Source organism: Scyliorhinus canicula, chromosome 14 (genome assembly GCF_902713615.1).
Source record: "Scyliorhinus canicula chromosome 14, sScyCan1.1, whole genome shotgun sequence".
NCBI lineage: Eukaryota > Metazoa > Chordata > Chondrichthyes > Carcharhiniformes > Scyliorhinidae > Scyliorhinus > Scyliorhinus canicula.
In genome coordinates this window covers 84642914-84655742 of record NC_052159.1, presented here as the reverse complement: position 1 = coordinate 84655742, position 12829 = coordinate 84642914, and the positions used below count along the sequence as shown (strand labels likewise).

The 12829-nt window shown below is 48.9% G+C and overlaps 1 protein-coding gene across 4 annotated transcripts in view; it reads right to left on the bottom strand.

The window, feature by feature from the left end:
* The window catches only part of LOC119977907 (coiled-coil domain-containing protein 81-like), a 233297-nt gene that overhangs the window by 42504 nt on the left and 177964 nt on the right, over nt 1–12829 (bottom strand). For all 4 annotated transcript variants that reach the window (XM_038819217.1, XM_038819218.1, XM_038819215.1 and 1 more), the window contains one exon: nt 6394–6563. In XM_038819217.1, the coding sequence (XP_038675145.1) occupies nt 6394–6563 (170 nt within the window). The remainder of the gene's footprint in view (nt 1–6393; nt 6564–12829) is intronic.

The window sequence follows — 12829 nt, the reverse complement described above, 5'->3', positions numbered from 1 at the left end:
CGCGGAACGGGCTGGGCAGTGCTGTCATGGATGCTGGCCCTGCCCACAGAAAAAGCACGGTGGGCCCCTGGTCTGGGCGGGTTGCCGTGCGGTGCAGGCCCGTGGTGTGGCCGAGTCTGGGGAAGGACGAGAGGGGCTCGCAGGGTCCACGGGATACGTACCGAGGTTCTGGTAGGCACCTCCAGCGAGGTGGCGAGCGTTACCGTTTCCTGCAGATCTTTCGCCCCGTTTTCCAGGAGTCGCTGCCTAATATAGTTTGATCGGATTCCAGACACATAGGTGACGCGGATGGTTACAGTTTCTAGCGAGCATGGTGAGCTTTTCCAAGTACTCGTCCAGCGATTCCCCTAAGCGCTGCCGGCAAGTAGAGAGCAGATGCCGTACATGTACCTCATTGATGGGTTTTACGAAACACTTCCTCAGAATCTCGATTGTCGCGATGTAGTTGGCCGCCTTCTCGATCAGGCCGGAGATTCTGTAGCTCACCCGGGCATGGAGTAGGCGCAGCTTGCGAGGCTCGGCGACAGGGTCTGCCGCGGAGTCCAGGTAGGCCTCAAAACACCGAAGCCAGTGTTCAAAAATGTCTTTGACTTCCGGCGTACGTGCGTCCAGGTCGTGCTTTTCTGGCTTGAGACCGTTATCCATCCTATCATAATCTGTTTATTAAATTGATATACCCTCAATTATGACACGAGAGAGTACTCTCGTAAAACAAAGGCTTTAATAAACAGAGAACTTTGCCGGCCGGGGAGATGAGTGCTCACTGAGCGCCGCCCACAGGACGTTACCTTATGTACGGCCCTTAGGAGGTGGAGCCTGAGGCGGAGTCCCCCGGGTTCCAAACCCAGTCTTAAAGGAAGATTACATGCATGATCTCAAAGGTACATTACCCATTCATCACACTCCTTTAGTACTGTCATTATACCTGCCCTCATATAACACTAATAGTCCTTCCATTGGTCTGGTAAATGTTGACACAAATTTTGAAGATTTCCTGCAACTAGACTATGAGTAGGGTTGGCAACGCTGAATGAAGTGTTGGGTTCACTTGTGACTCTTTTCAACCCCATCAGTTTTACATTTTCTCCTGGCTTTCACACGGCCACTTTCAGCAACAAGTGCCGCCGAGGGGTCAGTCATCTCAGAGTAGATTGACTCGACAGGCACTTTCTTGGGGTGACAACTTTTACCCCCTCATCGGAGTTTTCGTAACCACCGCCAGCATTTCCACTTTTGGAAACAGTGTATGGGACATCTCTGCCACTATGAACGGTTTGGGTTTTCCTGGCCTCGGTGGTTACAGAACCACTGCATAGGATTCATCATCCACCCTCCCTTAAACTCTTGAAAAGTATTGATGGCCAAATACTGCACCTTCCTGGCTATCTACTTCTGCTACCTCGAAAAGATGCAGTGAGCCTTCAAAAGGAGAGGGTTAACCAGTCGCTCACTTGTTACCACTTCACAATCTTTATTGTCCTCGCCCTGACTAACTGATACCATGCAGTCAGGTACACTTTCCTTAAAAGAAAGCCTGGAAGGAATGGCAGCAGGCTTACCACATGAGGGGGTATTAAATTACTTTTAGGCAAGCCCAATTTACCTACTTCTACCGGAATGGCTAACTCCTTCACAAGCTTTGGAGGAATTGTTTGCCAATTGTCCAAGTCCAATTAATGACGAGTCTACTTGGGAGAAACTGTCTATCATCGCATCATAGTCAGACCTGGCATCAAAGTCAAGTCTGTCGTCTGACTCTTCCTCCCTACCATCACCCTTGCAACAACTATATACCATTACCTCGTAACCAGGACCTAGGTCGAAGTCAAAACTTTTGTCTGACTCCTCCTACTTACCAACACTCTGGTAACAACTGTTTACCAGTACCTCATAATCAGAACCTAAGTTAAAATCAAGACCCCCATCTGATTCCTCGTCCTTATGGTCACCTTTGGCCTGAAAATGCTCAGGACCTGGTTCACCACCATGATCACTTGAAGCATGCTCAACAGTTATCAACATCTCTGTCCAAATCCTTACTGCCCAATTAGTTTTCCTAGCTCCCACATGCCCAGCGGTCAGCATTTCAGGTGCTAACTACAGAACTTCCTTTGGATTCTCTATATCCATGAGTGAAGCTACAACCTTCACACCCGCTCAATCGTTCCCCAAAACTACATCTCCTCCTACTTTGGTATTCCTTAACCACTCTGCATGTCCCTGCATGCGGCTGTGACACTGCAGCGCATGGTCCCGTCGTCTGCCCGGGGGTTGGCGAGGATGACCCGGGGAGGGAGGGGGAGCACACTCACCTGACCTCGACGTCCTATCACCCCTCACACCCTGGCATCCATCTCACACCCCACCCCCGCACGCACCGGAAAGAGCACAGAGGCAGTTTCTGTAGGTGTGAAAGTGATTTTAATGACAAACAGTTCATACACGTGCCCTAGCCCCTATAACTAATCTGTGCCCTGCACCCATGCCAACTTACTCAGTGTCTAAGTTTTTTGGCCTTCCGGGCCCTATGACTACGCCTAGGTGGTTCCCTAGACGATACAGCAGAACTGGAGATGGACTCCTGTGATTCCTGCCCTGTGACTAGGGACCCCTTTGGCAGCCATTTCCTGGGGAGGCCCGGCCTAGATGGGCCAGGCTGCGGGTCGGGCGACTGGGATGGCGAGCTGCCAGCCTGTCCTGCCCGTTGCCCACCAGATGCACCTGGGAGGGTAGGGCGGGGAGTCCGAGGTGTCGCGGTGTTCCGGGACCTCCCCTACAGGGGGACCCAGAATGGGCCCCAGCACCTCCTCCTACCTCGGGGCGCACGATGGCCCCCGGGCCTCTCTATGAGACGGGGCTGCGAACGGATCCAGCACCCGAGGCTGTCAGTCACTCTTCCAACTTCTTACATCAGGCAGGAGATACAGAGGTCTGAGAACACGCACGAACAGACTCAAAAACAGCTTCTTCCCCAATGCAGCCTGCATGGGTGGGTGCAGCCATGTCGGTTTCAGCTAGGGCTGTGCCGCCCATCCTTGAGAGTGGGGGAGAATGGGGGGGGGTACTCACCCTGGCTGCCCTGCCTAGGTCATTGACCTTCTTGTGGCACTGGATGCTTGTCCTGGCTGTTATGGCCATGCGCTGACAGCCTCTGCCACCTCCCTCCACAGGCGCTGGCTGAGGCGTGGTGCGACCCTGCGGCCGTGTCCGGGGTACAGCGCCTCCCTCTCCTCTGCTCCACTGCGTCCAGGAGCGCCTCGATGTCCCACTCCTGGAACCTCGGCGCTGCGCGGCGGGTGGCCATTTTGCCGAGTCTCCGGCAGTGGCGTCTTTTGTGCTGCAATGCCACGCGGCGTCAACGACGGCGTGGGCGTCTGTGATGCTGTCACGATTGGCATCACCCGCTGCTAGCCCCTTCCGGGTCGGAGGTTTCCTGAATTTCCGGTTGGCCCGACGCCGGAGTGGTTTGTGCCGTTCTTGGCGCCGGCATCGGGCCATCCCGCCGATTGCGGGAGAATCCCACCCAAGGTCTTTAATCACAGGCCATCAGTTGAGAAAAGTCAGTTTCAGTTCCCAGCCTTTTACTCAGAAGTGGAACATTCACAGGATACTTTAATTGCCAGCCTTAGCTGATATAAAGTGTTTTACATCACAAGCCCTCTCAAACAGAGATTTAAAATTCTCCATAGACATGACTACTGCCTGCAGGCTTTTAAACAGGAGGGACTTGCACAGGCCTGACGGGAACCAGTTTAAATCACCAAGCTGAGAGCTGAGAGAGAGGTCTGCTTTGTGCTGCCTTCTAGGTACAAGCCCCAAAACTGAAACTACTTTACAAAATGGTGTTTGCCTGTTCTCCAGAACCTTCTGAAGTGCTTGACCAATCAGCAGTGAAAATATGAAAAGGTCCAGAATTCCGGAAGTGGTGATTGGCTGTAGCTGAGTCAATTCAGTCTCTATAGATGTTCCTTAATTGGAATAGATCTACATCACGTATGATCACCTTCGTACTTCCTAGTTTGTTCAGACATATATCTCTATGTGATTGTAATAGCTCTTTCAGGTGTCTCTGATTTTCCTCTGGAAGGTAACTCAGTAATTTATCCCAATTTTGTATTACTTCCCCAGTATCCAATCTAATTTGAAGAATGTATAATTCAGAATCCTCTGGATTTATCTCTTCCCCCTGAGTTGTAACTACTAATATATCCTCCTGCTTTTCTTCCCTATCAAAATATCTTTTGAGCATATTACCAGGACATGTGTGACATGTATGACAATCAATTTCAATAATCTTTATTGTCACAAGTAGGCTTACATTAACACTGCAATGAAGTTACTGTGAAAAGCCCCTAGTCGCCACATTCCGGCGCCTGTTCAGGTACACAGAGGGAGAATTCAGAATGTCCAAATTACCTAACAAAGCACGTTTTTAGGGACTTGGTGAGAGGAAACCGGAGCACCTGGAAGAAACCCACGCAGACACAGGGAGAATGTGCAGACTCCACACAGACAGTGAGTCAAGCCGGGAATCGAATCTGGGACCCAGGAGTTGGGAAGCGCCAGTGCTATCCACTGTGCTACCGTAATGGTGAGAGCTAAGGACATACGTAGTTCAGAAGGAGTATAGCCAGAAAAGGTGGTAACATGTGGAATTAATGGCCAGTGCAGGACGGTTGCCTACATGTGACACTCGGCGGGATTTTGTTTTACGGTGATGGAGACGGCCTGCCATTGGCCGGCGGGATCTTCTGGTCCCAGCATTGTCAATGTGGGAGTTTCCCATTAAATGCACCTTTCTCCGCCCGGAACGCTGTGGCGGCGTGCACAGTAGGTGGGACCCGACATTCCCGCCAGTGTGAACGGCTGGAAAGTTCCAACCCAAGTCTTGTGAGTCTTTAAGATCAGAGTCAAACATATTTAAATAAAAACAATTCCAAAAACAGTTTGACTTGCTTATCTTGAGACACCATTTAGGAGAGAAATATTTCTTTATAATCAAACTGAACTATATCTATCTAGTTTGATGTTTCAGAGGCAACTGTCAAACCTGGTTACATTGCCACTGCAAAAATCAGTGATCCGCGCCCTTTGTAATCACAGCAAAAACACTAAATGTAAATTTGACAATATGAACATTTCCCACATCTGTGACAATATAGATACTGTGGTTACAAGAGCAGAACAGAGGCTAAGAATTCATAGAGGTTATCATAGAATTTACAGTACAGAAGGAGGCCAAACGGCCCATCAAGTCTGCACCGGCTCTTGGAAAGAGCACCCTACCCAAGGTCAACACCTCCACCCTATCCCCATAACCCAGTATCCCCACCCAACACTAAGGGCAATTTTGGACACTAAGGGCAATTTATCATGGCCAATCCACCTAACCTGCACATCTTTGGACTGTGGGAGGAAACCGGAGCACCCGGAGGAAACCCACGCACACACAGGGAGGATGTGCAGACTCCGCACAGACAGTGACCCAAGCCGGAATCGAACCTGGGATCCTGGAACTGTGAAGCAATTGTGCTATCCACAATGCTACCGTGCTGCCCGTATTCTGCAGCGTATAACTCACCTCCTGACTCCCCAAAGGTTGTCAACCATCGAGAAGGCACAAGTCAGGACTGTGATGGAATACACGCCACTTGTCTTGGTGAGTCCCGTTCCAACACTCAAGAAGCTCAATACCAACCAGACTAAAGCAGCCCGCTTGATCGGCACCCCATCCACCACTTTAATCATTCACTCCATCACCACCGACGCAAATGTTCTTTCGTGAATAAAGCTTGCTTACTGGGCCTGGCCTATATGTGATTCTAAACCCAAAGCAATGGTTGATTTTCAACTGCCCTTTAAAGTGGTCTAGCAAGTCACTAAACTGTATCAAGATCACTATGACAAACTATATGGGGCGGCATGGTGGCACAGTGGTTAGCACTGCTGCCTCACAGCTCCAGGGTCCCAGGTTCACTTCTGGCCTCAGGTGTCTGTGTGGAGTTTGCACTTTCTCTCCGTGTCTGAGTGGGTTTCCTCCGAATGCTCTGGTTTCCTCCCACAGTCCAAAGATGTGCCGGTTAGGTGGATTGGCCATGATAAATTGCCCCTTAGTGTCCAAAAGGTTAGGTCGGGTTATTGGGTTACGGGAATGGGGTGGGGTCACGGCCTTGAGTGGGGTGCTCTTTCCAAGGGCTGGTGGAGACTTGATGGGCAGAATGCCTCCTTCTGCACTGTAAATATCACTTGGCCATTTGCCTTGAGGGTACAATTGAGAATTTGATACATGTGGACCTGTCAGCAACAATGCATAACTCCAGCCATTTAATTGAGAGAATAAATACTGCTACGCAATATAGCCCACATCCCAACAACAAATTGAACATTACATACTCTTCAGCCAACTGCACTTGTTCCAAACGATCCAAAAACTCATCATCCTGTTTCTTTTTTTCTTCTCTTTGCTTTTTCTCTTGAATCTGTCTGGTCAGACATTGCGCATATTGCTGTTGCTTAAGAAAGACTGGTGGTGTCAAGAGTCTTCTTTGGAAAATGTATCCATTCTAAAAATAAACCTTCAATATTATTACCAGATATATTATGCATAACATAACAAAATTTCAGCATTGTATTGAATTATTAGTTTTCATAATTTAAATTTTTTAAGGAGTAAGTCATGTAATTTTTACTTTTGAACAATTACTTTAAAAAAATAAATGCAAATTACATTGCCAATGCTGAAAACATACACACAATTGTTCAATATGAAATGAAAACAAATATTCAAATTCCAGGAAATGTGCTACTGATAAAGAGGATTGTTACAGGATACAGGATTGTTATTAGACATTAGTCAGCCCGTGTGTGTAGATTCACTCACGGTGCTGTCAGCAGAGAGTCTAGAATTGTTATAATATTAATCTTTATTATTGACACAAGTAGGCTTACATTAACACTGCAATGAAGTTACTGTGAAAAGCCTCCAGTCACCACCCTACAGCACCTGTTCGGGTACACAGAGGGAGAATTCAGAATGTCCAAGTCACCTAACAGCACATCTTTCATGACTGTGGGAGGAAACCAGAGCGTCCGGAGGAAACCCACACAGATACGGGCAGAACGTGCAGACTCCGCACAGATAGTAACCCAAGCCGCGAAGCGAACCCGGGAAACCTGGTGCTGTGAAGCAACAATGCTAACCACTGTGCTACTGTGTATTATTATTATTGGACATCAGTTAGTCCATGTGGTGTAGCTACACCCACAAATCTGTTAGGAAGGGAGTTCCAAGAATGTTATTGGCCATCAGTCAGTGTATGTGGTGTAGCTACACCCACAAATCTGTTAGGAAGGGAGTTCCAGGATTGTTATTGGATAGTCGTCACTCTCTGTGGTGTAGGCATACCCACAGTGCTGTTAGGAAGAGAGTTCCAAGATTGATATTAGACATCAGTCAGCACATGTGGTCCAGGTACATCTTCAGTGCTGTTAGGAAGAGAGTTCCAGGATTGTATTAGACATCAGTCAGTCCATGTGGTGTCGGTGCACTCACAATGCTGTTAGGGAGGGAGTTCCAGGATTGTTTTCACAAATCAGTCAATCCATGTTGTGTATGTACACCCACAGTGCTGTTAGGAAGAGAGTTCCAGGATTGTTATTGGATGTCAATCAGTCCATGTGGTGAAGGTTGTTACGACACCCTGGGCAGTTGTGCAGTTAATTACAACCTCACTTGTTCCGGAGTCATAACACAAGTGAATTAACCAATAATTCTTATAAAAATATCTAAAATCTTTGGTCCTTGGCTGTCCAATACTTACAGTCACCAGTTTTGTACATTTAAACACAGTTACTGTTTATTTATATCGGGACCAAATATGAAATATGCAGTAAATACCACTTCCTTGCAGTTAGCAATATCTTATTCACAGCTTTTCCAGGAGACTCCTGGCTTCACATCAAACAATGCTTCCAGGCCATTGTCCCCTCTGGAGAAAGTATTGGTTGGTTCATATCAGCCTTTTCTACAGATAGTTGGTCTCCATATCGGAGTTGAAATCTGAGTCCTCCGCATCAAACATTTCAGTGTCCTGTGGTTCTTGGACCCATGGTGGCGGTCCCGATGTCCACGGTGGTAGAGATGGCAACAACGATGCCGATTCATCCGAATAGTGGTCGAACAATGCCGGAGAGTGGCTGTGGGGGTGATAAACATGCCGATTCAATTCTCTATCCTGCACATGAACTCTGTAAGACACTTACCCCATCTGCTTAATTACAATGCCCGAAACCCATATTACTCTGATGCTGAAAGTTTGGACATGCACCACATCCCCAGGTAAAAAACGCCACAGGGTGTATGCCTGCCAGAATTCAATTCTGACCGTTTCTGCCCATTTCGGATCACCCCACCATGTCCGCAACACGAGGCTCAAGCGTGTGCATAAGCGCCACCCCATGAGCAGCTCTGATGGTGCCACACCCATGGTGATGTGCAGCGTAGTCCTGTAACAGAGGAGGAAACAGGCCAGGTGCATCTTGATGGAATCCGTGGTCTGTTTCCGCACTCACCCCACCCCCACCCCTCGCCGTTTGAATGTCTGAACCGCTCGCTCGGCCAACCCATGTGATGCTGGGTGGTATGGTGCAGTGCAGATGTGGTGAATCCCATTTGTACGTAAGGTCTAAAATTTTGTGCTGGTGAGACAAGGACCTGCTAAACGTCTGTCGGAGCCTTTCAATTGTGGCCTTGGAGATTGTCAAAAGCATTCAGTGAACGTCCATCCATTTTGAGTGGGTGTCAATCAGGATCATCAATCCCCAGAATGGGCTGGCAAAATCGATGCGAAGCCGAGACCAAGGTCACCTTGGCCACTCCCAAGGACAGAGGCGCGCTGCCGGTGGACGCTTCTGGTGCTCCTGGCACAGGCCACACTGCAGGGTGAGTTTCTCGATTTCTGTGTCGACACCTGGGCACCATACATCATTTTCATTTTAGATACCCCGGGGTCATCGTTACGGAAATTCCCCCAAAATGGGACCATGGCACGCCATCTCTCATGGAAGGCTTCTATACTGAGTTTCGCGATCTTCGTCGTGATGGCTTTCAGGTTGTCAGGCAAAGCCGCGGTGTCAGGCCTTGTACAAAATGATGTGCCAAACATGGGCTAGCTGAGGGTCTATCTGGGTCCAAGCATGCATTTGGGATGCTGCGATGGGCAACATGCCAATTAAATGTAAAGTTGCGACAATCTTGTTGGGGCAAACAGGCGTCAGCAGCCTGGTTAGCAAGGGAAGCTGACTCAAAGTGTCCGCATGAGGGATCTTCGTCCTGGGGCAGTGTTCCAACACATATTCATAAGCTGCCTATAGTAAAGCCCATGGTTGGATTCATGCGGACGCGACAGAGGGATTGCCCTGTCCTCTTTGAACAACCCCAGCAAGGGTTTGTGATTCGTCAATACCGCAAAAGCATGCCTGTAGACGTATTGATGGAACTTTTTAACCGCAAACACCATGGCTGAACCTTCCTTCTCAATCTGACTCTAATTTTGCTCGATCGCGGTGAGAGTCCGAGAGACAAATATGATGGGCGGCCGATTGGGGGGTATCTTTCTTGGGTCTAGCTCCGCGGTCCGTGTCCGCCATGGAGCACGGCCCGGCCGCTGGAGGCCGCCGCCATTCGCATGAGCGACCTCTGACACGGAAGTGCGGGGGCCTGTATCTGCAGCAAAAGATGCAAGATCTACGCCGGGTCCCTGCTAGCCCCCTGCAGGACGAGGAATTAGTGGTCCTTTCACAACAGTTTTTCTGGTGTGAAACTCCACCGTTCTGATGCCGGCATGGGGACATAGTCCCAGTAATGGAGAATCCAGCCCCCTGTGTCCGGTGTTCGGGGTACATCAGGTTCTTGATCACGCTCTACGTGGCAGCTCCACAAGCGGTGAAAACGATGACCATCTGCCGCACCTCCCCAATGATGGCATTGGTGCGAAAAAAATATTGCATTCTCTCCAAATATTATCAGTCATCCGTACCTGTATCAAAAACTTCCAGCTTCCCTGTAAGTGGCATGTCTGCCATCGGTAAAGCGGCCTCCTAAGGCCTGTGCAAAGTGGACCAAGTCTGAGAAATTGGCCCCATCAGCAGCTCCACTTTATCCTCATCGCTAGTGTTAGATCCAGACAGAGCGACCACAAGGAAGAAACGATGAAAACTAACAAAGGTTTTGATCACGTGGTAAACTACAATAATCAACTCCACTCCTGGAAGGACCGCCTTCCCGACGCACATCCACATCGGGGTTTTTATGTCCGGTTGGCTTCCCTTGTTAAAGGAAAGCCCCGCCCTCTTATGGGAAGCTGGTATTCTTCCAAGGTCACAGGGAACTTGACAGTCCACACACCGTGATTCTCGTGAGGGTTACAACACATAATTAAATGATATATATGCATTTAAATCTCAGTTTACAAAGCAAAATGCATTTATAGTAAACCATCATCGACCAACAGCGTCTGCATTAATTTACAAATCTTACAATGTTATGCCCATACCTGAATGGTGCCTAAAGTACATTCAATGCTGTATTGGTTCATCTGGAAAAGGTAGCACAGTGGTTATCACTATTGTTTCACAGCGCCAGGGACCCAGGTATGATTCCGGCTTGGGTCACTGCCTGCAGAGTCTGCACGTTCTCCCCTTGTCTGCGTGGGTTTCTTCTGGGCACTTCGGTTTCCTCCTACAAGTCCTGAAAGACGTGCTGTTGGGTGAATTGGACATTCTGAATCCTCCCTCAGTGTACCTGAACAGGCAACTAGGGGATTTTCACAGTAACTTCATTGCAGTGTTAATGTAAGACTACTTGTGACACCAATAAAGATTATTCTTAGGCTCCTTACATACTCTACTGAGGGACTTCATAACTGTTCCTCAACCCCGAAAACAAAATCCAACAGAAGTGAGCAGAAAAGCCTTATTTCCTTCAGTTTTTCAGGATCTTCTGTGGCCTAACCAGTGGTCCTAGAAGAGACCAATGGAGTTTACAACAAAGAGATAAGATTTTAAATTTCAACTCACCATAATGTTCAACTGCAGGCCACTGCCAGCATGCATCCTCTGCCTCTGTTCCCTCCCAGTCTCCCATTCTACTTGAGCATTGCTGCTGCCAATGTTGCAGATGGCCTAAACTGGTGGCCTCAAAACCTGCAAATTGCATCTAGGTGGCCTAGCAACTGTGCCTCGAGCAAATTAAGTTGATGAAGTTCAATGTCTGATTTTGGCTGATATTCAAGATGCAAGGAAGAGCTTCGAAGAATGGTAGCTATCAATGCTTCAATAAAGATGTTGAACAGAGAACTTCTACAAAATTTCCCAAACCACACTGTGATAAGTCAGTCAGTGATAATATTAATCTGTAGCACTTCTGGGGAATGCTAAATTCATTATGGTCCATTTTTATCTGCATTACCCATATGATTCTATGACTGCCCTGCATTGATCCTCGAGCCTCATTCTAATGATCTGAATTGTAATCTGTTGCACCTCCAGTGGCAGCTTACTCAAGTGGTTGCATAGAATTTGAGTCATTTATTTGCCTACTCTGGCACTCAGTTAAGTGCTGCATGGCCAAGGACCAGAGAAGTGAGGGAGACAGAAGTGGGGAGGAGAACAGGAAATAGGAAACTAACAGCAACCCATGGTAGTGTTGTGGAGCCAAGAGGATCATTCCCACTATTCATAGCTCCACGGTCGGATAAGCATGATGCAAATAGTCACTTGCCAATTTGGAAGGTGGGTATTGCTGAAAAAAGAGACATATGGGGCTGGATTCTCCGGTCGTCGACACCGCAATTGTGTTCGGCGAACGGCCAGATAATCCAAATTCCTGACAAAATTGAGGGTAGTGCCGCTTTCGCGATTATCTGCCCCCTTCAAAGTGTTGTACCCGGACAGTACGCCGCGCCACATATCGACGGCCTCAATTCCTGACGGCGCAGGACACGTGTGGTCTCATTCGTCTGGAACTCGGAATGGCGGCTGCGGACTTAGTCCAGTGCCACCATAGTCGGGGAAGGGCTGATCCGTGGGCAGGGGGGGCATTATTCAGGGCTGGGGGTACTGTGGCGGGGTGGTCCAGGACGAGACCCGGCCGAAGGAGGGGACTATTTCGCGGGCCGGGTACGTGAGCTGCCACCGCCATGAAACACGCCGTGCCCACATTCTCCACTTTCATTAGGGCAGCACGGTAGCATTGTGGTAGCACAAATGCTTCACAGCGCCAGGGTCCCAGGTTCGATTCCCCGCTGGGTCACTGTCTGTGTGGAGTCTGCATGTTCTCCCCGTGTGTGCGTGGGTTTCCTCCGGGTGCTCCGGTTTCCTCCCACAGTCCAATGTGCAGGTTAGGTGGATTGGCCATGATAAATTGCCCTCAGGGTCCAAATTGCCCCTTAGTGTTAGGTGGGGTTTCTGGGTTATGGGGATAGGGTGGAGGTAGGGGCTTGGGTAGGGTGCTCGTTCCAAGAGCCAGTGCAGACTTGATGGGCCGAATGGCCTCCTTCTGCACTGTAAATTCTATGGAGCGCATGGGCGACTCTACCACTTTTTAAGGGTTCCCTTCAGTGTCACAAACGGGGTCTCGGTCTTTCAAAGGGAGATGGACCGAATGGTCGACCAATACGGTTTATGGGCAACCTTCCCGTATCTCGTTAACGTCACCATCTGCGGCCACGACCAGCAGGACCACGACACCAATCTCCAAAAATTCCTCCGAACCGCAAAACTCCTTAATCTGACCTACAACAAGGATAAATGCGTCTTTAGCACTGACCGT